Here is a 23,136-nt window from a genome sequence, read left to right as displayed (position 1 = left end):
AAAGCAATGTGAAGTAAAATATTTTTTATGTACTGCCTCTTCTGGGGGAATAACCATATTTTTTTTCTACTTAAGGCCCAAAAAGCAAAGAGCTGTCTTTGCTCTGTTTCATACCAAAACTTTGAAAAGGAAAGTGTGATACAAGTTCCAATGCAAAAGGGACTATTAAAGTTTGCATGTTACCCTGATTGCTTTGTTTTGGCAAATAGATTCAAGAGGCTCTTGCTTCACCACGTGCCATTGCAAACACAGCCCTCATGCAATGCCTGCCCCATCTGTGGAATGCTGTGTCTGTCACTCACCCTCTCGCCTGGTTTACCAGCCTCTCCAGCAGGACCCGAGGGACCTGGCAGACCCTGAGTGTAAAGAAATGAGAATACAAATTTAGTTGAGGCAGAAGCTCTTCACACTTTGGGAACCATAGATAAGATTGAACAGAGCACATTGTTACTTACCTGGAAGCCAGGAGGACCAGCAGGACCTGTTTCACCCTTTCCACCTTGGTTGCCCTGAATGGAATGAAAAATAAGTGATTAACTTGGAAGAAGAAATACAGGAAAGTGGATTTAAAAATGGGAAATCCCTTTAATGAAAAGTAAATCACAAATTGGATTTGTGTGGAGGCTGTTACTTACAGTGACTCCAGGAGGACCTTGAGCACCGTTGTTTCCCTCTGGACCAGGAGCACCCTATATATGTTCAAGTAGAAAGCTGTTATCAAACTTTTGATTTGATATAAATAATATCTCTAAATGATTATGTGCTGAAACCAAAGGTTTCTGACTGTGTATTTTGAACTTAACCATTTACTTGCAAGAACTTCACAGCCAGAAGTACTAAAGATTCTTAAAGTTTTAAATTCTCATTGTTTTAGTTATTGCAGCACATTCATCCTTAAAGAAACTTCTTTTGGAATTACAGAGTATAGAAATCTTGCTGATAGCATTTTCCCCACAGCAGACTGGTTTTTGGGTCCCTTAAATGGAAGTATTAGTAAGTTTCAACTATCAGTAAAAAGGTGGAAATTTACAGGGTTAATTAGAAACCATACACTGTGCTCTAAGAATTAAGGACAGGGAGTGCTGTTTTTTACCTCTTTGTAAGATAATACCCCATGATTAATTACCCAATTAAGACCCAAGAAGGGGAGCTTTCATTTATCCATTAAATAATAGCCCTCACTGATATGAAGCTAAAATGAATGCATTCCCAAGGGCTTTGCTAATTTCATCATCTATTCCTGCCTGCACAAGCCAATGCTATCTTATTATAGAGGTTTGGAAAATCTACTTTTTTTTCTCTCTGGTAGATGATAAAGAAAACTATCTACATACCCGTGGGCCAGCAAGACCAACATTGCCTTTTTCACCAGGTTTGCCAGGTTCACCCTGAAGTTGAAAGAAAAACATATAAAAGTTAACCAAGACTTCATATTAGATTCAGTTTAAACTATCAAGCACAGACTTACACTCTCATTGCCAGAAGATTTACTGTAATATTTCTTTAACCCCAATTAAAACACCCATGAGCTCCATCTGTCATTTTGGATCACTTAGATTAGCTCAAAAATACATGTCTTTTCAAAACTCTATGCCTTTATGTTTTGAGATTATAATTCATGGCACTCCATACAGTATCCTATGCAATACACTTTCTATATGTTGGCATGTGTGTATGTACAGCAACACCCAAATCCAGGACATGATTGTTATCTGTGGCCTCTGTGGGACATGTAAATAACCCCACTGAAGTCACTGGTAGCTTTTCTTCAAAGCTGAGTGAGCTTTGGATACTGCTCCATAAATAACTGGTTTAATGGCCAAATTTGACAGAATTTTTACTGATGTGAATATACAGAAGTGGTAAAATGGACACGCTGAAATCATAAAATAGACATATATTATTCTAATCACTTAAATGTCAAAATATCCCTAACCTAAGAAAATTGCTTTTTCATTTCTTTAATCATATTTTAGATAGATGGAAAATAATTTAAAACAACTATTGAATGTAAGGGAATGCCATCCAATGAGCAGCACAGGAGGATACAGGGAGATGTGTTGGATTAATGATAAGAGTTGGGAACCTACAGGTTCGTCTGGAAATACCTTCATAGAAATAGAAAGTTTCTGTACTGTACTTACAGTGGGACCTTTTGGTCCAGGGAATCCAATGTTGCCAGGCTCACCTCTATTACCAGCTGGACCAATTGGCCCAACTCTACCATCTGCTCCAGGGAAACCCTAGAAAAAGAAATTGTATTATTAAATGGCTGAGGCAATTTAATTAGAATTCAGCTTTAGGAGAACTATGTCAGGAAGCAAATGTCATTTAACTTTTCACCATTGTTGATACATCACATCCTTATGCATCCCTCCCTTTTACTCCTTTTTGTAGAACTCTGTATTTCTGCTTCCCCTTCCAGGACACAAGCCTGATCTGAGACCCACAGAAATGAATGGAAAGGTTCAAGCTGATCTTGAGTACTGCAGTAGAAAATCTTGCTGTTTTTACAGAGCTGTGTTAGAGCTCAGTGCTGAGATGTCTGCTTTGTACAACTGTACTTGATTCTTTCACATGCAATGGGAGAACAGAATAAAAAGCAAGGTACTTACAACAGGACCTTCCTTGCCAGCAGGGCCTGGGCTTCCAGGCTGACCTGGGAGACCCTGAGAAAAGAAAAGTTTCATGTTTTTAGAAGGAAACCAACTCACCCAATACAACCAGAATTTTTTCTACATGCATGCATGCATACACACAGAGGTGCCAAGTTATCGATATACACTGTTTAAACAGGACTGTAAGTGCTATCACATTTCCACATGAAGCACACTGACTGTCAATTTGGTGCTGTGAGCTCCCATGCCAGTTGAAAATCAGTGTAGGGAAAACCTGTTTTACTCAGAGAAACTAATTTAGGCTCTGCTTTGGACAATAGTGAGTTTCAACATTTGCAGATGCCTAACATTCACATGTGCATTGCAAACTTTCACTTCACAGGGTAGGGTAGGGAGAGAAAGAATAAGGAGTATAAATGTAATGACATGAATATAATCTGGCTGCAGCCAACACCACTAAAAGTGAATGGCTGTTTTCAGTGAAATAATTTGCAAAATAAAAGAAAAATAATTGAGATCAGCCAACTCACATCATTTTAGTAGGGTTTGCTTTCCTTTGAGTTCATTAAAGAGGACACACACACCTCAATTGTGATCCCAATGATCACATTTTGTAAATAATCACAAGTGGAAGCCCCTTACAGAAGTCAATGCAGTATCCAGTACAAGAGGACAGTGCTCCATCACAAGGCAATCAAGTGCTACCATAACAAAAGTAACTAATTTCAGTAAACATTTTAATGCTTCTTAACCATTCCTAATGGGATGTTTTCAATTGAGTGGTGGAAATGCCCTAATTGTGGTTAGCACATGCAGTTTGAATTCCTGAATAATACTGCAGTTTGCAGTTGAATTCCTGAATAATTTTGTCCATTAATTGTAAGTAATTTTCTTTTTATGTAGTTCAAACTTATTCCACAGAGTTCAAACTTACTCTTGGACCCATAAGACCAGGCTCACCAGGACGGCCAGCATCACCATTAGGACCCTTAGCACCAACAGGACCACTAGCACCACGGTTACCAGCAGGTCCCTACAAAAGAAATAAATAAAATGTTTGCAGAGATAGCAAAAAGCATCACAAATCTGTATATAAAAGGTGGTTCAGAAATAGTGACCCAGACAAAGTCTTACCATGACACCAGCTCTGCCATCAGCTCCAGGAAGACCACGAGATCCAGGTACACCCTGCAAGCCAACACAAAACAAATCAAGAAAGGGAAAGAAATAAATCTGTTCCTCTGAGGTGGATAGTGCTTACTAGACTTCAGCCTTCCAAGCAGGTCTGCTGAATTTGAGGTAAGTGCACCTTTAAGCATACACACCTCAGTGTAAACAGGTATGGTGAAAAATCTCTCTCACTTCCTGTAGATTTCTTTAAATTCTAATCTGCTTGTATCATTTTCAGTGTTCATTGTAACTAACAGTGGCTCTAGCCAGCAGCTAGGATCCCACAGCCTGGCCCACACAGTTCCACATTCCCTGTAGAGAGTTACTGACTGACTCTGTACACCCTACCCAAGATGCAACACTGAATCTTTATCTCTGCCAAAAAAATATCTAGGGGGAAACACTGCAATTTTTCATATTATTTTCCTGTGAATTCTTTTTCCTTCATGAAGCTACATGCCTCCTGAAGTTCATGGAGTGGCTTTCTCACCCAATGAAAAGTTTACTAGGCATCCTTAAAGACACTGAAATGAAGGCTTCTGCCCTCCATTATGTGAGCCCATTGTCTGTTTTAAGCAGTTAAATCCCATCACAAACTTTTAAGAGTAATCAAAAGATAACTCACTAAATATTACACAGTGGATAAATCAAAGCAATCTCTAAATATTTCAGGGATAAGATAGTAAATAAGCATTTATGCAAAGCAAAAATTGTTTTGGTCCCAACTAACCAAAAGGCTCAGAATTTAAAATTATCACTGCTTAGCAGTATTAATGCAAATTTAATTACTCATAATTATTTAATTTGCCTGTGGGACTCTAGATTGATTTCCACTTCTCTTTTTGCTTCTACTTCTGGAACATGAAAAGAAAACCTACTCTCAGACCAGCAGGGCCTGGGGGACCAGCAGAGCCAGGTTCACCAGGGCTGCCTCTCTTGCCTTCCTCACCACTAGGGCCAGGAGGGCCAGCAGGTCCAGCAGCACCCTATTTAGGACAAACAGAGAAAAAGAAGAAATCAGATGCTGTGTTGCAAATATTATCAGGCTTTTGATTGAAAAAACCTTCATATTTTGCCATACTTACAGGCTCACCCTTCATACCACTTTCTCCCTTGGCACCAGCAGGGCCTGGTTCACCCTAGAGTCCAAAACAAAAAGAGATGACAGAATTAGGCATCATTCCAAAAATCTCTCTTCTACCTGGAGAACTTACTCATGAATCAAAAAATTCTTTTATCATCTAATGCCATGCCTCCCTCTATTGTGAAAATGGTCAATGAGCACAACTGTATTTTTGGCTTAAAAGGCACAAAACCAAACATGTTAAAGATGCTTAAAAATGACAGTATTTATCTATGACACATTTAGGGCTGGTTCCTCTGCTGAGGATACCCATTGAGGGCCTAGTTGGGAGATTGCTGCCACATCTCTCAATACTATCAGCATGGACAGAGCCTCACAGTGACATAATATTCTGAGTTGGAAGGGACCCACAAGGATCATCGAGTCCAACTACTCCTTGCACTCGAAGGGAGTGCAAAGTGAACCTTTTCAGTCTCAGCATCTAAAGCAAGTAATGAGACACAAACTATAGTGTAACAAGAAAAAAATGTCTGCATTATAACAAAAATGTATCCAGAGGAGATCTTTTACAACTGTGGACACTGTGTCCAGTTTTCAAATGAAGACATGCAATATAGGAGGTCACTTACAACAAGTCCTCTAGCACCACTAGGACCAGCAGGACCAGGAGGACCAAGAATACCACGGGGACCAGGCAGACCAGGAGCACCAGCAACACCAGGAAGACCCTGTTCAACAGAGGGGAAAAAAAGGTATTATGAACCCATTGTCTTTTCTGCTGCATTAACCGAATTGGGTTTTTTTAGATAAGAAAGTGTGAGTGTAGTTGTACTTACAGCTGCACCTTTAGCCCCTGGAAGACCATTAGCACCAGGGTTGCCCTATTAAAAAAGATAACAATACTGGTTAATTCAGTATCAAAAGTGCACACATCTGACAATAGATAAAGTCTGGCAAGTTACTCACTGGAGGGCCAACAGGACCACTGGAACCAGGAAGTCCAATCTCTCCTCTTGGACCAGCAGGACCACTAGGACCAACATTACCAGCAGGTCCGATTTCACCCTGTTGGGGAGAAGGAAGAACCCTCTATCAGTGTACACAGTGTTATGGCAATAGTGAAGCAATCCTATATCAGCCTGGCATGAAGATAATCATATTTGTATATTCTCACTTCAGAGGCCAGAAAGCCAAGCAGCTGAGAGCTTTTAATGAATTTTAAAATCACTCAAGTTGAGATGTTTAGTTAGGCTTCATCTAAGCTAATGGCTAAGACAGGAAAAACAGATGTTTATCCAGAAGGTTCACCAAAAAAATCAGAATTAGAATTCCAGTCTCATTTACATCCATGTGCCTCCAGAACTGGCCTGAGGTGCCACAGTATGAGACCTAATTGACCATTATCTTGCAGTTTCAGATGCCATTTGCACAGATACAAAATGAAAAATTATGCCTGATCAGAGTGCTGTGTGATAGTGCTCAAAGTGGAGTAAATGACAGAAAAAAGGTTCTTGCTATTATTTTCAGAAGGTTGTACTCCCTAAGTCCACTACAAGAACCTGAATATAATGACAAGTTCTCTTCAGCAGTTCAGAGTTCACCCTGGACACATAGACAGTCTTCTCTTGAAACTACATGCTATAACCATGCTTACACCTGCATTAGAGAAGACGTGATGGTTTTCAAAAGTCTTGCCTTTTGACAATAATAACCCGAATGGGATCTCAATTTTTTCTCATCTTCCCTGCAGTTAAAAATAAATTTCTAGTCCAAATTATTGGTCTAGAAAACAATACTTTATTTTCTTCTAAAAGTGGACTAAGTTTTGTCTGTAACACAGAATAACATGGATTTTGTGGAAATAGCAAAATTTGGAAATGCAGTATATGCAATATACTTTCCTTAAATTCTCTGTCCTTCCTTGGACACTCAAAATATTGAGGCTCTTAGCCACGTAAAAAATGGTAAGATAAAGCAATAAAGTCAATAATATAAATTATAGCCCACAAGAGCAAAATGCTACTGCCCTAAACCTGAAAAATTGAAATGCAATTTCTGCCTTGTAATTTCAAGAACTTCGACTGGAAATAGCCCAATACTCAAGTGCAGCTTCTTGGTCCTCCACTATCTCTGTAAAGTGATATTAACTGCTGCTTTGCTTATTTATCATGATTTGTGTCACCCTTGGAAGGTATATATAAGTGCACCTCATAGGAAGCAGTAAAAGGATTATATGTCTTCTTAAACCTGCCCAGCATCAATCTTCAGCTGTGAAGTAAATGCTGTATTTTAAACTAGCATTCATATCTGAAGTTGTCCAAATACAGATAAGGATGAGGATGAATCTCCAGAGTAACTGATAAGAAAGTACTCTCAGTTCATAGGGAGTGGGGGGTTTTTTGCTGCCTAGAAACTCTGGTTAGTACATTTCACCTTCACTGTCAAATGTACCAGGAGGTGCAGATGTTCCTACCTTAGCACCAGGAGCGCCTGGGAAGCCTGGAGGACCAGCAGCACCAATAGGGCCCTGGGAAATGAAAGGGAAGCAGTTGTGTAAAGGTATTCAGTGACAAAAGAAATAGCTTGCTTGTTGAAGTAAACAGATTTAAAAAATGCACATTTATTTATTCCACACATTACCACCTCAGAATACGAGTTTGTCTTTTGCAGTTCCAAACTGACAGATTTGGTTCACTACAAACAGTTAAAGCCAGGTCAACGCTTAAACAACATTTGCAGTGCAAATTAAGCAAGAATTGGTAAAACCTTGCCTTGAGGCCAAACACCTGAGAAAGAACAAACAGGATGAGCAGAGGCAGGCATCTGCAAGGCAAGATGACTGATTCTACTATGTCTACTTGTTGCTGTGAGATTTATAATTACATTTGGACAAAGTTCCAACGTACCAGACATTACAAGAGAAGATACACTGACGGATTCATAGCCTTTATTTTTTAATGCATACAAATAAAAAGGGATCGTTTTTCTTCAATTATTAATTAAATATCCAACTCATTAATTGATACTGGGAATTGATATCTACTTTTTTGTGAGCTAACATCTTTCAATTAGAAATATTTATAATAAAACTGCCTCACAAATCCAAGGTAATAAAACGGGCCAGCTGGTATAACAAAGAGGAATGAGCTTCAGACATTCTGTAGCCTACTGTATTATAAAGGGGGTATCTGGAATTGTTGCTGGTTTTGCATAAGCAAAAAAAAAAAAAAAAAAAGACCAAATGCTCTTTAGGATATGTTTGAAAGCATAAACTTCCAGAATTTTCATTGCAATGACTTTTTTACATTTTAAATTCCAAGTGGAAAGAAGGATAAAACATTATTTCCATCTTAGTTTTAAAAAATGAGTGTTAATAACTGCTTTGCATAATATTTATGGTATCATAACCTAAGTATGTGTAAAATAACTTCAGCCTGGCACAGACATTGGGACATAATGCAACGCTGTGCCCATTGTGAATAACAACCTATGCAATCAGCAACTTCAGAATATTTTTCCTATAGCAACTCAGTTTCTTTCATTCAAAATGTCTTCAGCTAAAATGTTTTGGTTCTACTACATCAGATCTTAGCTGTAAGATCTCTATTTGCCTGCAAATTAAATGCCCAATCACATATTTTTTAAACACTCCACATGGAAGAACTGAAGAGAAATTCACAGCCATCCTCACATTCTACTCTGTTAAAGCACAACAGGTGTTTGAAGTGACAAGGGGTATAAAAATCAACTTTGGCAAAACAGAACCAAGTACAGCTTCATCATAGACTCAGTTTTTGAAGGTAGGAAGAAAAACACTATTAACTATTATTACTATTGTTCTGGTGTATTCCTGATTTGTTTCACAGTGTCAAAACAATATCCTTGTATTTATGTGGCTGAGATAAATGAGGTTTCCTGAAGTCAGGGGTATATTATGGCAGCACTAACTCCTTTTAAATGGACAAACCTCCATTGGATTAGCTCTTACTAGGATAGTTACTGTTGACCTGTCAGATCAGGAGAGTTGGATCTTGCAGGCCTTTCACACTAGCTCACAACTCATGTATCAGTGGTGAATGAAAAAGGTTAGTGCCTGTTAGCCTGACAGGAAAATGCTGCAGGCACAAAGCTATGTCCTGTTGTGCATATATGATTTACAGGATGTATATAATTATAGCCATCTGTAACATGTGCATGGTGTCTATCTGTTAAAAAGTAGAAAGTCTCTTTAGTTTTGGGATGAGAACTATTCTGTTAGACTGTTGGAAATGAGAATTCTGTGCATTGGGTGTTTCCCAGTGAAATGTGCTGGGAAACCTCACAAAATCACCAGTGCCAACAAGAGAATATTTGGCTCCTTTGAAATGGATGTGTTTAATATAAATCCTGAGGCTCTCATGATATTGTCTGCAAAGGGTTTATCTTTCACTAATTCTCTTTGTGATGGTCTGATAAGCAACAAAGAACTGTGTTAAAAACATCAACACAATCAACTTCTTACAAGTCCAAGAAATCCTCTAAAAACAGGAAGAGAAGCACAAAGCCTAATGGAACCACACTGTCAAAAAGCAAGACTGAAACTTACAGCAGGTCCAGTGGGGCCAGTGCTACCATCACTTCCACGAGCACCCTGTGAGGAAAGAACATGAGAAATAGTTTGCAAAGAGAGCTGAATATCAGAGAAAGCCACAGTAAGTGGCTGGTTCATGACGACAGACAGGTGGAAAGCCACTTACAGCTGGTCCAGGGGCACCTATTCTTCCTCTCTCACCAGGGAGACCACGAGCACCCTGAAAGAAAAATTAAATTAACTCATTGGTATCTTTTCACTGAACATAGATATATAGGTTTTTTTTCCTCTGCTAAGTCATATTTCTATTACATTAGAGTATCTGGGTATCTGAAGTGTCAGTAATGACAAATATTGAAGAAAATACTGGTGTAACTAAATCTATCAGATTGTAATTTCCCACAGCAGCAGTGAATACTTACAGGTTGTCCTGGGGTACCATTTTCACCAGGGGCACCAGGCTCTCCCTATGAAGAAGAAAGTTTGGAGGCTTAAGTTACTTAAAGGATGCTTTGGACAGGTAGCATAACACTATCAGAGAGATTTTCAGCTTCTGAATCCCACTGTCTGTGTTTTCTGTAGCACTTTATAACATAGCACTGTCTGTGTTTCTGCATCACAGCATACAACAATAGCACATCAAGTCCTGAGGGTGCAGAGACTGCCGTTGTTCCTGCATGTACTGGAACACAGCCAGATGGAATCCTTTTAGAAGGGGAGGGCCAGAGAAAGTTGTTTCACTTGCTCTGCTTTCTTTACCCCCTTCCTTTATGCTGACATCCACTCTGTAGTACACACTGAAGAGATTGGACCTGGATACTCAACTACCAATACAGATCAATCAGCAGCTGTTTTTTAGCTAGAGCAGCAGCAGAATGATGCTTTCTTTTGCCTTAGATTAAGGTGACAAAGTCCTCTCAAATGGCTTAAAATAAAGATCTGCCTCAGCTATTTTTAACTTAAGACCAATAATACTGAGTATTTGAGTAACAGCCATTAATACATGGCTCCTCTCCCTTTAGTAGTGTATTCTCAACAGCCTTCTCAACAGGTCTAGGCTGGTCTACAGTGACAAGACTCATCCTAGAGCACTGGTATCCTGGATATACCTGAATGCACCCAGTCTTAAATGCGGCAGAGTGCAAGTTTTTGCCTTCATCACTGCTTTCAGCACAGTTATATCATGAACAACCCTGATTAAATATGCTGGTGTTTTCCAGCACTCTTACTTGTAACTGTTCTATCCTTTACTTAATTGCTTTATCTGCTTTAAATGTCCAACGACTGGACAAACTTTGCCATCTAAACTTTTTCTGAAGGTTAACAACTAGCAGTGATATTGAAGAATACTAGGATACAATTAAAAATCCTATAACCACGTAGTGCTAAGCTCTTAGAAACAAGCAAGATGGAGAATTAGTATTTGAGTTTTTCGTTGTTATATTAGAAGTTTGTGAATAAAGGTCTCCTGTGAATCAGTCAGGATTTCCTGTAACACAATGCTGCAATATAGTGAATTTTTCAAGAACACTATTAGGCACTGAGGTGGAATGGAAGAAGAAAAAAAACTAAAAGAGAAAGAGTTTACCAGAGATGTTTCTAGACTAGATTTCAGAATATATCTTTAAGAATGGGGTTTTTTTAAGGCTAGTGTTCAAATGTGCACTAATATGAAAATGATAAAAAGAAACAAGACTGTGAGGATCAAACAGCCTTAACTCAGCACTGCATCTATCCAGATTTTTAGCAGAAAGCCTTACACTGACCATGTGTCTCACACAATAGTTTTGTAGAAAAATGAAATGTTGTCATTTTAACGTGCTTTAAAAAAATCCCACCCACATGCAGGATACAATCCAGAGAAGAGGAGAGATAGCAAAATCATTCTGAAGTGCTGCTGAATAGTCAATCATTAAGAGCCCAGTTCTGCAGCCTTTATTCACTGAAAACAGTAACTTGCTTATTACAGCTGGACTGAGGGCTCAAGAATAGGGCCCCAGGAATGTTTTCTCGTGACAAGGGGCGTGTATTTGTTCTACATGGATCCACTGACTTCTAGATTATTGCAGTTGGGCAATGTTCAGTGGCAACCTGGAAGACTGATTGGATGGGAATTCACATGTCTTTTGCTAGAAAGAGCTACAAATGCATTCTACATTTTCAGATTTCATCTTTACCTTGCTGCCAGGAGTACCAGGTTGTCCCTTTTGACCATCCAGACCATTGTGTCCCTATATTGAGTAGAGAAATAAATATTGATACGTATATGATTTTCTCTCAAATGGCTATATGCAAATCCTTCCTTTCACACAAAATTATTTCCTAATGTAGTGTTCTGATTTTTCAGAAATAGTTAGTCTTTCATATCATGCAATATTAAAAACTTCAAAGAGGTTCATGCACTCTTCACTTTCAGAGGATTTCCAGGGGTTTTCAGTATGCTGCAGCATTGCTAGTCTTAAATATTCAGGGAAAAGTATGTATGTACTCACCCTAATTCCCTTAAAGCCAGGCAGACCAGGAGTTCCAGGGAAACCACGAGCACCCTAAAAACACACAGTGCATGAATGATTGTCTCTCGTATTATACAGTGGAGTTAAAAGGAAAGATGATGAATGAGTCTTTCAACACAATTAACAAGTAGATTTGGGTCATTATCATTCAAATAAGGAACAGAATCTAGATCCTAACCTCTCAGAACCAGACTTATTTCAAGACTAACAGTAATCCACCTGATTTTTCCAGTTCTGAACCTCAGAAATTTCATGCATTACCATGTGATAGGACAGCTTTTTAAACTTTCTCTGCCAAGGTGCCTGCTTACCTGCTCCTGTGTAACTCCTCACTATGCCACTTCTGTTACTCATTGCATTATATATACTCATTTAGTGGGAATAGGGCAGGGAAACAAAACAAAAATACAACTATATGATATCCCTGCAGGTAAGGACTGAAATTGTATTAATCCATATAAGGAATATTATTAGATCATTAATGTGGTGAAATTCAGAAAGGTTGTTAGGTTTCATTGATTAGTGAACTGGTTTGTACCATATTCAGTGGATCACTACATACCTGAGGGCCAGCAACACCCCTCTCACCAGGTCTTCCAGGTTTGCCAGGGTGACCCTAAAAAATGCAATAAAGATGCACTAAGGAGGATATCAACACAAACCATTAGGAAAAAAGAAAATACATTGGCAAGGCTTCTCTTTTTCCATAAATACTGGGAGACCATTAACTTTCAAGTTTTCTTCTCCCTGTATTCAGGAAGTTTAATATATTTGGAGTGGTTTGGAAGTTATCTGATTTTCTGTACATTCCCAACCTACTGCATCTCTTGTACCATAAAATAATTAATTCAGGGACTTATTTATTTAACAATGTAAAAAATATGGTCAATAGAATTCTTAGCTTAACAATAACGTGGTTGCTAGACTTGAATCACCACCCCAAAAGAGATGAGAGACATTTAATAACAACTTACATCTTCACCAGCCTTTCCTGGAGGACCAGGGGGACCACGAGGACCCTGGGGACCCTGTTAAAAATAGATTGAGGATTACTTAAAGCATCATTCTTCACATATATCTTCCCACTGTTTTCTGACTTGAGTTGGGGTGTAGTTGGAGACTAACTGACTTTGCAGTTTATGATTCCAATTGGAGAGAGCCTGAATCTTAGTGTTTAGCTCTGTTTCTGTAACAGGATCAAGCAGGAGTTTCCAAACATTCAAAGAAGTGCACATGGATAGGAGAAAGGGGCCTAAGCATTACAAGCCTACTTTGGTGTGCTATTCCAGTGTCTGTACATGAAAGCTGTACTTACTGTTTGACCAGGTTCACCAGGCTCACCAGGAAGGCCTTGGAAACCAGGAGGACCCTAGAAAATAAGGGAGATATTTTTAGTTTCCAAACAAGATAATTTGTAATTTTACAGGTATGTCAATGTCAGTAGGAGAGATAAGACTGGTACTCACAGGGGGTCCAGATGCTCCAGGTGGGCCTCTGGGTCCCATTAAACCCTAGGGAAGAAAAATTACAAAACCTTTTTAAAAAGGTGACAATTATATAAAACTTATCTATAACACCAATTCTCAGCATTCCTAGAATACTGGTTAGCATCACAGTGCAATGTTCAAATGAAGTCAGAGGAAGTTAAGAGATCTGCATGAATTTGCTCAGGCAGTCCAAGTGCAAACATCTTCCAATGGCAACAAACCAGTGCCAGAATCCAGTGCAATGGTTAGGAATGTACCATTATGGCTGTGAACTTTATGATTAGGTTTCTTAATCTATTCTGGCTTGTTAGCAAGTGAACTGGTTCATTCTTTAGTGAATTCTTCCTTCTACCCTTCCTGTGCAGAAACATCCAGAGTTTAAAGATGAGGGTCATAATGCATTATGAAAGCCTCTTACACATATTGTGTACACATCTATTTCCAATAATGATCTATTTCTATCTAAATATTTCATTGTTTTCTGGTTTTGATTAAATTTCCTTCATTTCACTTGCAAAATAAGTCACTAATATACTCTCCTTGACATTATTTAGAATTTACATACATCTTGAAAAAACAGGGTCAGAAAATCACTCCTAAAAAGGAAATTTCTGCAGATTAGTGCTCTCTCTTAACAGCTTATGATTTTAAGATTTACTAAGCAAGCAAACAATTGCGAACCAAAATTTAACTTGGACTTGTACAGTCCAAACAAATGATTTAGGAGATGTTTCAACAGAAATCATTATGTTTTTAATTGGTTTTAAAACTTTCTTGGAAAGTCTTTTAGATTTTCTCATTACAAGATTAAAATCATATGCCAACTTTTCAATGGCTTATGTAGCTTTCCCATAAGACTGAATACCTTTTATAAAGAGGAATAAATGCATACTAATTCCAGGCATTTACTCATGAAAGTTAAAGCAATGTTGTGGATATGAACACATGCAGTAGTTCTAGGAAAAGTAACTGTTTCTAGTCTGAATCGTATGTGCTGCATAAATCCTGTTAATTTCTTCACAACTTATATTCCATAAATATTTTTCCCTTCACAATCTTTTACATATTCTTTGTGAAACTTAAAATTTCCTCAAAATAGGTATATTCTACTGCTGTTTCTGTCAAATGAACCTAACTGGCTCAAAAATTGGAACTTGGAAATCGTGACACCTCAAATAAACCCTCATCCACGTTTTCTGAATAATCATCAGACACTGAGGGCAGAACTTGATTAAAGGTACTCCTATTTTCCTATATTTCATAACTAAATGGATGCCAAAGTATTTTCCAAAATCCCTGTAATATTAGAGTATTTTTGGAAGTGGAGACAAGCACTTGACCAAGAATAACCCTGGTCATCCTTCATCCTGCTGCTCACCCATCAGATGCACTGTCTGTGACGTCAGCATGTGTGGTGAATTTAACCCATATTCTGCTATCTATGTACACTGAAAATATTTGCTAACATATGGAAGGGTTAGAAATTCCTATGGAGAGGCAAGAGAGCCCTTAAATTCCATTTGTTCATAGTATAACAGTGAGCTATATTCTTAGTAGTCCTCAGAATAGCCTTATAGTACCAAGTACTAACATTCAGATATTGAGAACCAAATGTGGTAGCCCATTTCCTAAAAAATCTGTGCAATCCAAGGATATCAAGAGAGTTGTACAGCCATGGAGGAAAAGTTATCACCAAATGGAGACAAGGTACTGAGTTACTTTTTAGGCCTGTGTCTGTTTTAGAGAGCAGCTTTACAGTTAATCTCATTCATAAAACATAATTTTCTGTCTCAATATGGGTAAAGTAATACTATATCAAAGTAGATGTGTTATCTAACATCAGATTGTGAGACTGATTAATTGACTCATAGAAGTGTGGTCAACAAACAGAGTTAAAGACAAGACCCAGCAGTGCTATACTGGAGATGAATATACAGATCCAAGACCATACTTCAAGTCCTAAGACTATTTAAAACACTTTACATCATCATAAATTAAAGGATCAGTTTCCAGTCTGAGTCAACAGATGATCAAATCACTAATTTTAACACTATTTTTTTCATTAATACAGCTGAATTAGTGTCAAAGGAAAATCCTAAACACATTATTCATGCGAGTTATCAAGTGTGCTATGTCATATACCTACCATAGGTCCTGGGCCAAAATCTGCTGCTTTAGATGGATCATATTGAGCAGCGAAGTTCTGTAGGTAATAGAAAGGTTGAAATGAAAATACTAAAAATTTTACTTTAAAAAGTATTTTTAATCAACATTCTACATGTAAATATAATCTGATTTGTTATACTTGCTATGGAGTTCGTTAAAGCAGCATATATATAACTCAGTAAATACAACCCTATTATAAATACATTTCTATTCACTTGTTTCCAAAAAGACTTGATTTTATTGGGAAGGCCCTTTCAAACCTAAATATCTCTGCACAAGTGACAGAGAGGCATTGCAATAGTGTGAACTGAAAATGAGGAATGTAAATTCAGTGCTCATTTAAAATTGAAAGCTTTCTTGAAACTCTCAAATTATTCTGCCTAATTTCCAATAAGGGAAGTTAAGCAAAGCAGTGAAAAAATATGTGTAAGTAAAATTCATGTACCAGCCCTGAGTAACTATTGCATGAAGTGGGCCCTTCAGAAACATCTGAGGAACATGCAGCCTCAGAAATACTGCAATGGATTTTTGATATTTTATCAAAATGGAAAAAGCTTCTCCACAACACAATCAAAACCCCTTTTCTTGCTTGTTCTATTAACGTAATTAAAATAAGAAAAATTAATGAAAACAGTTTGATATTTGGAACCAGCAAAATAAACTATTGCTGTTCACATTGAAGTCAAAAGAGCATTCTTCCATGCAGAAGGACTTAATAAACTTGATCAATACAGCACTGTCTATGTCTTCATGCTCCCTGTGCAAGCTAATGTCAAGCAAAGAGTTAAATCCAGCATTCTGCAGAGAGTGCATGATGGACACTTGTGCACAAAGTGTGTACACAACAGCCCATTTACAGTTCTGCAGTATGAATACAGAGAAAAAGAAAAAATTCTAACGTACAATAGTCTAAAATTCTGCAGAACTTTCAATTGATTTTTTGCTTAAGGAATTGTCTTCTTCAGCTTATTCCAATGCAGTTGCTGTCTCTTGAATCAAACCACAAAGCTTTCTTTTCCCCCATCTACTTAACAGCACTGGTTTCATTTAGTTGATTCCCAACCCATACACATTATCACTGTGTAAATTTAATGCTAAATAACAGGGTTGATTTGCTCTTCTCCCTAAGTCCCTGTTGAATACAGAATCCAAATTTTCCATGGAGTATATACACCCCAAGGACAGTTCCACTGGAACTGGGACCATCTTACGGCTCGCAAGAGAATGTTTCTTCCACTCTTCAATTCAACAACAGTGTTTTTCAGAAGATATAAATTTCATCTTGGTCACAAAGCACAGCTTATGAGTTCTGGTAATAGAAAGTTTGGATGCCTTACTCCGCCAAGACCTGGAGGACCAGGGGGCCCTGGAGGACCTGGTAGACCATCTTCACCATCTCTGCCTGGTGGACCTGGTGGACCCTAGAGTTAAAAAGAGAATTATCCAGTGAAAATTAGAAGTGGCTGAAGAAATCTCTGATGTGGTAACTTCACTAACAACCAGGCACCCACAGCACACCCCACAGCAGCGCTATATATGCACGGTTAAGGATTTCAATAAATATTGAGAGAATAAGCATAGTCTGATTTTATGTTACCTTGCTACACCTTGTATCAGATACATACTGGAGCTTCATATTTGAGATTTTTGGGAGCAATATTGGATTTATGCTACCAAAACGTTATCTCCAAACTGGGGAGTTTCACTTTAAGTGACAAACTTTGGACTTAGGAACCCCAAGTGATCCATGTGGACCCACACAGCCTGTTAGATCCTGAGAGCCTAAAATTTGACCAGCTGAGGATTTGAAAAGGTCAGCCCTACTGATATGAATTAACATGAATCCAGAGTTAGTCCAAGGTCAGTTTTTAATCAGTATAGACTGTTTGCTGGTACAATTGCAAATCCAATTAAAATTAAGCAGTGCTCTTCTACAGAATTTTGATACTGTCCCTCTGCTACCACTGTCAGAACTTCTTTTACAACAGGTTGAAATCATCTGTGTTCAGTCTGGTAACATTTGTCCTTACATTCTTTCATCCTCAATACACAAAGGTGGTCAAGTTTTGGCATCATGGTAATTGATGAGAGGTATTTAATTTGTTGAGTATTTTGGACCCAGTTCAGTACTAAATTAAATCCATAATAAATGGATTTCAAAAAAGGCAAAATTAGGCTTGTTGCCTTCAGAACAAAGAAAACATCTAGTTTCATTAAACAAATTTAGTTAGTGGCAGCCCAAAGCAAATATCCAGCTGACCACACAGATATAGTCCTCCTAATAGCTTCCATTACATTTTTCAGCATACCATGATCTCAGAAATCTTCAAGAGCTCCCTCATCAGTACTACAGCATTTTCATTTTCAAAAGATACAAAAAAAGACATGTAACTACACACAACCCAGATAAGTATGTGAATTTCAGAATACCACTTTACAAAAAGCAGCAATGATGCAGAAGCAAACCAAAAAAGCAGATATCAGCAATATGAACAAAAATTACAATTAAATTATTCAACTGTCCTTATTTATGGTTACTTTTACAGTAGAGCCTTTAGCAGTATACTTTAGCAGCATCCACTTTGACTGGCAGAAGCTAGATAACAAATGCCCAGCTGCCAAGAAAAGAGCTTTTCCAAAACATCATTGGAGGCACAGGTAATGAACGATCTTCAAAACTGGCTTAGTCTATTCAGGTTTTATGTAGAGAGCTTAACCATACACCATATTGTTCAAAGATTGCATCTTTACATGTCAACTTTTCCCTCTGCATTTCTATGCATTATTTCTACTGTGAGCAGCTGGAAAAATGTTTTTCAAATCATCACTTGAAGAGCTAGGCTGTGCTATGATTTCAATCACATCTGTTCAGGCACAATGACCACAATTAGGCTGATGAAGTATTGCCACGGCAGAATTTGGTACATAGGTAATTTGTTTTTTCTTTTTAATGAAATTGTACATGCAAGCTTCTACGGGTAGAATCATTTAATCTCACAGCAATGCTTGAACTTAGTTTTTTCCTACTGGTCTTCCAACAACTACTGTTCAAGGATCACAAGTAAATGTCAATCGAATTCCTTACCCTTTCTCCCTGTGGCCCTTTGTCTCCTCTAGGGCCCTGCCGAAAGAAAGTAACACTTAATGAGTTACCATGGACATTTTCCAGGACAATACAGGGAAACAGATACATTAAGAATAATTACTGTACATTAAAAGGAAAAGAAGGCTGCACATAGAGGTTCAACAGCTATTTTCCACAGACAGCATATTTTTGTCTGCAATAATCTACTGGAAATAGATTAGCCACTGCCACTATTGTGTGAATTAAACTGTCACTGCACAGACCACTGAAGTACTTGCAAAACTGGTTTTTTTTCTACTAAATAACTAGTTCTAGTTTAACTGCAGTAACTTTTAGAAATAATATAGAATCTATTTTGCCTTTTAGACCTGTGTGGATACTGTTGTACTATTCAATTCATGTAAGTCTTTCCAAAGGAACTCTAATTTAAATAAGAATGATACTTTGATGCCATTCAGGTCTTGGTAGGCTTAGTTCTGCTCATAGGTAAAGCACCTTTAATTCAATATTTGAATTTACCCTGGTGTTAAGATGCAACATTGACTGTTCTCTCCTTTTTACTACCTATTCATCTCAGCACTACAGCTATTTTCAGAGAACACTGAAAATAATCAACATAGTCAATTTTACTTTCATCCAATATTCAACAAAATATTAATCTGCTGAAGACTACCTGATATCATGTTCATTTACACACAAGAAAAAGAAAAATGCTTACCTTCCGCCCTGCAGGTGCCTGGAAAAAAAATAAAGAAGAGAATTAAAAAAAAAAAAGTTAGTTTCTGCCAGTATTTTAAACTAAAATAATGCATATACTTAGACTCATCTTCTTACAGAAGTATACTTTTTGTCAATACAGTATATTTAACTATGCTCTGTGATTTAAAATTATTTAAAATTAGCCTTTGAAGGCTAGTTATATATAGGAAAGATGCACGTAACGGTATTAAAATGTTGTGTTGAAGACTGACAACTTTATAACTGGTACAGCCTAAAATACTGGAATTTAAAAAAAAAAAAGTCACACCTGAGCTCTTTCATAATCCTACTGTGCAATGAAATTTAGACTGTAAAACTGGCTTTAAAGTAGAGCTATCTCCAATCCAAACTGCCAGGTACAATGTCCAAACAGCACTGCTCCGTTACTTTCCCCTCATGGTCTCTACACCTATGAAGGCAGTCTCTTAAAAAGGCCATCCCACTTGTGAAATTGGGGTGGGTACCTTTCCAGGCAGTGCCTTCAGGATTTAATCACCACTTTTCCATGACCATCTTGGGAGTAAATGTTAGAAAATAATACTGCCACAAGAAGCAAAGCCTAGCCTGTTAATTGGAACGTTACATATTAGATTTAAAAAATTATACTGACCTCGCTCACATCTGCAAACAGAAGGGAAAGAAAAAAAGAGATAATTAGATATCAAATATTTTATAAGTTTAAAATTTTAAACTTGCTTTAAATTAAAAATTAAATTTGCTGCTTTTTATTCAAGATGAAATTTTGCTGATTTTCTTAATGCAATAAACATTTTCTTAATGTAAGTTCTTATTTTAAGATGATTATCTTAGATTGGAAGGACTCACGGGTGAAATCGCCCTGTATTTCAAATTCAAAATGAACTTGCTAATGAAATCAAGACAAGTAATATGGCTGATACAGTAAAAAGGCAGATATCAACTATAAACCTGCTCTAAACATGTTTAAACATAGCTCCATAGAAAAACCCCCACACCTATGTATTATCATATATGTGTTCATGCAAGAGATTAATAAACCCCATGCAGACTGTCATGTGTGAAGATATTAAATTGTAGGAGTAACCTGAAACTTTATAATATAAATGACCCAATCCCACTTTTTATGGGGAATGGTTCTAGCCAAAATCCCTATTTCCACAATTTCCTGTAAAACTGTGTAACAGGGAACAGTTTGAAGCTATTTAACGCCAAATTACAAATAACTATCTCTGTATGTTATGTACTACTAAGTGTGAGTAAGCTCTTTTTTCACTAGCTGGAGATACAATTTTTCTGAGTTCCTTAATTTCAAGAAATTAAAAATCTATTTTGTCTCAAACTCACTATAAAAAGAGTCTCACATCACACTTAACTGCCAGCAATTTAATAGCACCACTAACTAATAGGCTGTTGGATGTTTTTCCACGACGTGTCACTTTGGCAATGTATGAGCACACTAAATTCCGATGATTCGTGCAGTCCAGAAAAAGGTAACAGTGCTGAAATGCTGAAAGCACTGGAATTCCGCCGCAGTACACACAGACTGCCTGTGCTAACCCAACATAAAGCCGTTACTGCCCCCAGGTGCCGGTGACAATGGCGCCCACCCAAATTCCGTGCAGGAAGCGCGGGGCGGCCGTGTTCGGGGACCCCTACACGAACCGCTCCGTCTCCTTTGCCAAGGCCGGGGTTGGGCGGATGTCCCCAGAACGCCCCTCCAGAACGGCCCCGCCGCTGCCCCCCGCCCCGACGAGGCCGACCCGGGGCACCTTTCGGGGGGGAGCATCTTCCTGGGGGCTCCCAGAGCCAGGAGCGGGCAGCAGCGCACGGCTGCTCCCTCCCGCCTCCGCCCTGGAACGCGGCCAAACCCTGGATCAAAGCCACGGTGGCCAGGGGCTCGGAGGATCCTTCACAGGGCGCTACCTCGCAGGAAGGCTCCGCTTCGCCCCCAGCCGAGTGGCGGGGCGCGTTTCCCTCCCAACTCAGTGTGTGGGGTGTGTGTGCGGATGGGGGGGGTGCGCTTCGCTCACTGCGATGACGGAGCACTACATCCTCATCCAGCGAGAGGCGGAGAGCTGCACTCGCTCCTTTTTCGCACTAGCGCGGAGCACTGCTCCTTCCCTGACTCCCTCCTCCCGCCCCATACGGTCCTCCCCTCCCCGGAGCCCGGCGGGCTCAGCGTGTGGGAGCGTCCCGGGCCGCGGGCAGCTCCGCCCGCCGCGCCGGCTCCGAGCGCGCCCCGAGCGGCCCGCAGGGGGCGCCCCGCGCGCGGAGCGGGAGCGGGCCCCGCTGGGAGCCCCTCGGAGGGAGGGCAGGGATGGATGAGCCGCTGCTCTCCCGCTTCCCCCGGCTCCCTGCTTCGGAAAGCGCGCCTGAAGTCTCACAGAAGTGCAGCCTGGGTTCTTCCGCTCGCCGCAAGCACTCTCCTCCCAGCCCGCATTTGTATGTCCTCCCAGCATCTGCGCTGGAGATGAGGCTTTGCGTCCTCCTATGAGCCCGGCTGGGGCGGGGCGGGGGGGAGGTTGTCCCTTTTTTTTAATTTTTCTTTTTTTTTTTTTTTTTTTTCCGTAGATGGAGATCTCGTTGGTCATTTGCCATCTTTTTCTGAGGGAAAGAAAGAATCTAGATTCTGATCTGGGAGGGAGGTGGCAGTTTATGAGCTGGTCTCTACCGCTTGGGAAGCGGCAACTCCCCGCAGACTGCCGTGCGTGGGGCGGGCGTCGGGACAAAGCACAGAGGGTCGGGACAAAGCCGGACAGCCACCCCTGCCACCACCCCTGTCACAAACAAGCAGAAAGCACTTACGTTGGCCTGTTGCTAGGTATGAAGTTACTGCGAGCAGCAACCAAATCCGTGTATCCACAAAGCTGAGCATGTCTAGTTGCAAGACATGCAGACTCCTTGTGGTGCCGAGTCGGTTGGTTAGCTATCGCCTGTGGGACGCAGGCATACAGTCTCGAGGAGTAACTCCAACCTTAGCAGAAACCTGCTGCCCGGGACGCTAAATTAACCCAGCCCCGGTCCGCCCTACTTATACCGCAGGAGGGTCCCGGCACCGCCCCGGCTGTCACGTGCCCCGTGTCTCCAGCCCTCCACAGCAGCCTTGGCAGCGGCAGCGGCGGGGGGGCGGCGACGCTAAATTGGTTCCATGCTTTGAGGACGTGGACACTGAGGCTTTCGGAAGGAAAATCTGACTCGTCGTCTCTTTTTTTTTTTTTTTTTTTTCCTTTTCTTCCCTTTTTTTTCCCTTCCCCTCAGCCGTCCCACGCCCCTCTCGCCCCGCTTTTCTGGGAGTGCGGCCGGGAGCCTCGCCGGGCAGCCGGCTGGCAGCGCCCCGACGGCGTTCAAAGCAGGAGCTGTCCAGGGCCTGCGGCACCTCCCGCCCCGCGGGGAAGCGGCCGGGGCAGCTGGGACGCGGCTGGATCCCAGCTCAGCCTCTCTCCGCAGTCCCACTGCAACCAAAGGCAAAAGGCGACGCTCTCCCCATCTCCTAGCACGACCCCTCTAGCACGGTCACTCCGGTCCCGCGCCCTTGGCGTTTTCCCGCGGACAGCGGGTGCCGGGGACACCGACAGCCCCTCAGCCCGCCCGCAGCCCGCCCGCAGCCCGCCCGCAGCCCGCCCGCAGCCCGCGGCGGAGCCCGTTCGCGTCCCGGCGGTTCGCTCTCCCCGGGGAAGCATCTCCCGCCAGAGCCCTGCCAGTCTC

The 23,136-nt window shown here is 40.2% G+C and overlaps 1 protein-coding gene across 1 annotated transcript in view; it reads right to left on the bottom strand.

The window, feature by feature from the left end:
• COL1A2 (collagen type I alpha 2 chain) overlaps nucleotides 1-22,423 on the bottom strand; it is a 39,075-nt gene extending 16,652 nt beyond the window's left edge. Inside the window, exons 1-29 of the mRNA XM_069006851.1 lie at nucleotides 22,237-22,423; nucleotides 20,063-20,073; nucleotides 19,412-19,429; nucleotides 18,694-18,729; nucleotides 16,946-17,029; nucleotides 15,589-15,645; nucleotides 13,422-13,466; nucleotides 13,271-13,324; nucleotides 12,930-12,983; nucleotides 12,518-12,571; nucleotides 11,935-11,988; nucleotides 11,620-11,673; nucleotides 9,865-9,909; nucleotides 9,609-9,662; nucleotides 9,458-9,502; nucleotides 7,346-7,399; nucleotides 5,839-5,937; nucleotides 5,709-5,753; nucleotides 5,502-5,600; nucleotides 4,874-4,927; nucleotides 4,667-4,774; nucleotides 3,753-3,806; nucleotides 3,553-3,651; nucleotides 2,616-2,669; nucleotides 2,145-2,243; nucleotides 1,335-1,388; nucleotides 636-689; nucleotides 456-509; nucleotides 303-356 (exon numbers count right to left, since the gene is read on the bottom strand). Coding sequence (XP_068862952.1) covers nucleotides 303-356; nucleotides 456-509; nucleotides 636-689; nucleotides 1,335-1,388; nucleotides 2,145-2,243; nucleotides 2,616-2,669; nucleotides 3,553-3,651; nucleotides 3,753-3,806; nucleotides 4,667-4,774; nucleotides 4,874-4,927; nucleotides 5,502-5,600; nucleotides 5,709-5,753; nucleotides 5,839-5,937; nucleotides 7,346-7,399; nucleotides 9,458-9,502; nucleotides 9,609-9,662; nucleotides 9,865-9,909; nucleotides 11,620-11,673; nucleotides 11,935-11,988; nucleotides 12,518-12,571; nucleotides 12,930-12,983; nucleotides 13,271-13,324; nucleotides 13,422-13,466; nucleotides 15,589-15,645; nucleotides 16,946-17,029; nucleotides 18,694-18,729; nucleotides 19,412-19,429; nucleotides 20,063-20,073; nucleotides 22,237-22,306 — 1,716 coding nt within the window. The 5' untranslated portion in view covers nucleotides 22,307-22,423. The remainder of the gene's footprint in view (nucleotides 1-302; nucleotides 357-455; nucleotides 510-635; nucleotides 690-1,334; nucleotides 1,389-2,144; nucleotides 2,244-2,615; nucleotides 2,670-3,552; nucleotides 3,652-3,752; nucleotides 3,807-4,666; nucleotides 4,775-4,873; nucleotides 4,928-5,501; nucleotides 5,601-5,708; nucleotides 5,754-5,838; nucleotides 5,938-7,345; nucleotides 7,400-9,457; nucleotides 9,503-9,608; nucleotides 9,663-9,864; nucleotides 9,910-11,619; nucleotides 11,674-11,934; nucleotides 11,989-12,517; nucleotides 12,572-12,929; nucleotides 12,984-13,270; nucleotides 13,325-13,421; nucleotides 13,467-15,588; nucleotides 15,646-16,945; nucleotides 17,030-18,693; nucleotides 18,730-19,411; nucleotides 19,430-20,062; nucleotides 20,074-22,236) is intronic.
• Between the last annotated feature and the right edge of the window lie 713 nt (nucleotides 22,424-23,136).

Source organism: Aphelocoma coerulescens, chromosome 2 (assembly GCF_041296385.1).
Source record: "Aphelocoma coerulescens isolate FSJ_1873_10779 chromosome 2, UR_Acoe_1.0, whole genome shotgun sequence".
Classification (NCBI taxonomy): domain Eukaryota; kingdom Metazoa; phylum Chordata; class Aves; order Passeriformes; family Corvidae; genus Aphelocoma; species Aphelocoma coerulescens.
This window is presented reverse-complemented; position numbering and strand designations above follow the sequence as displayed.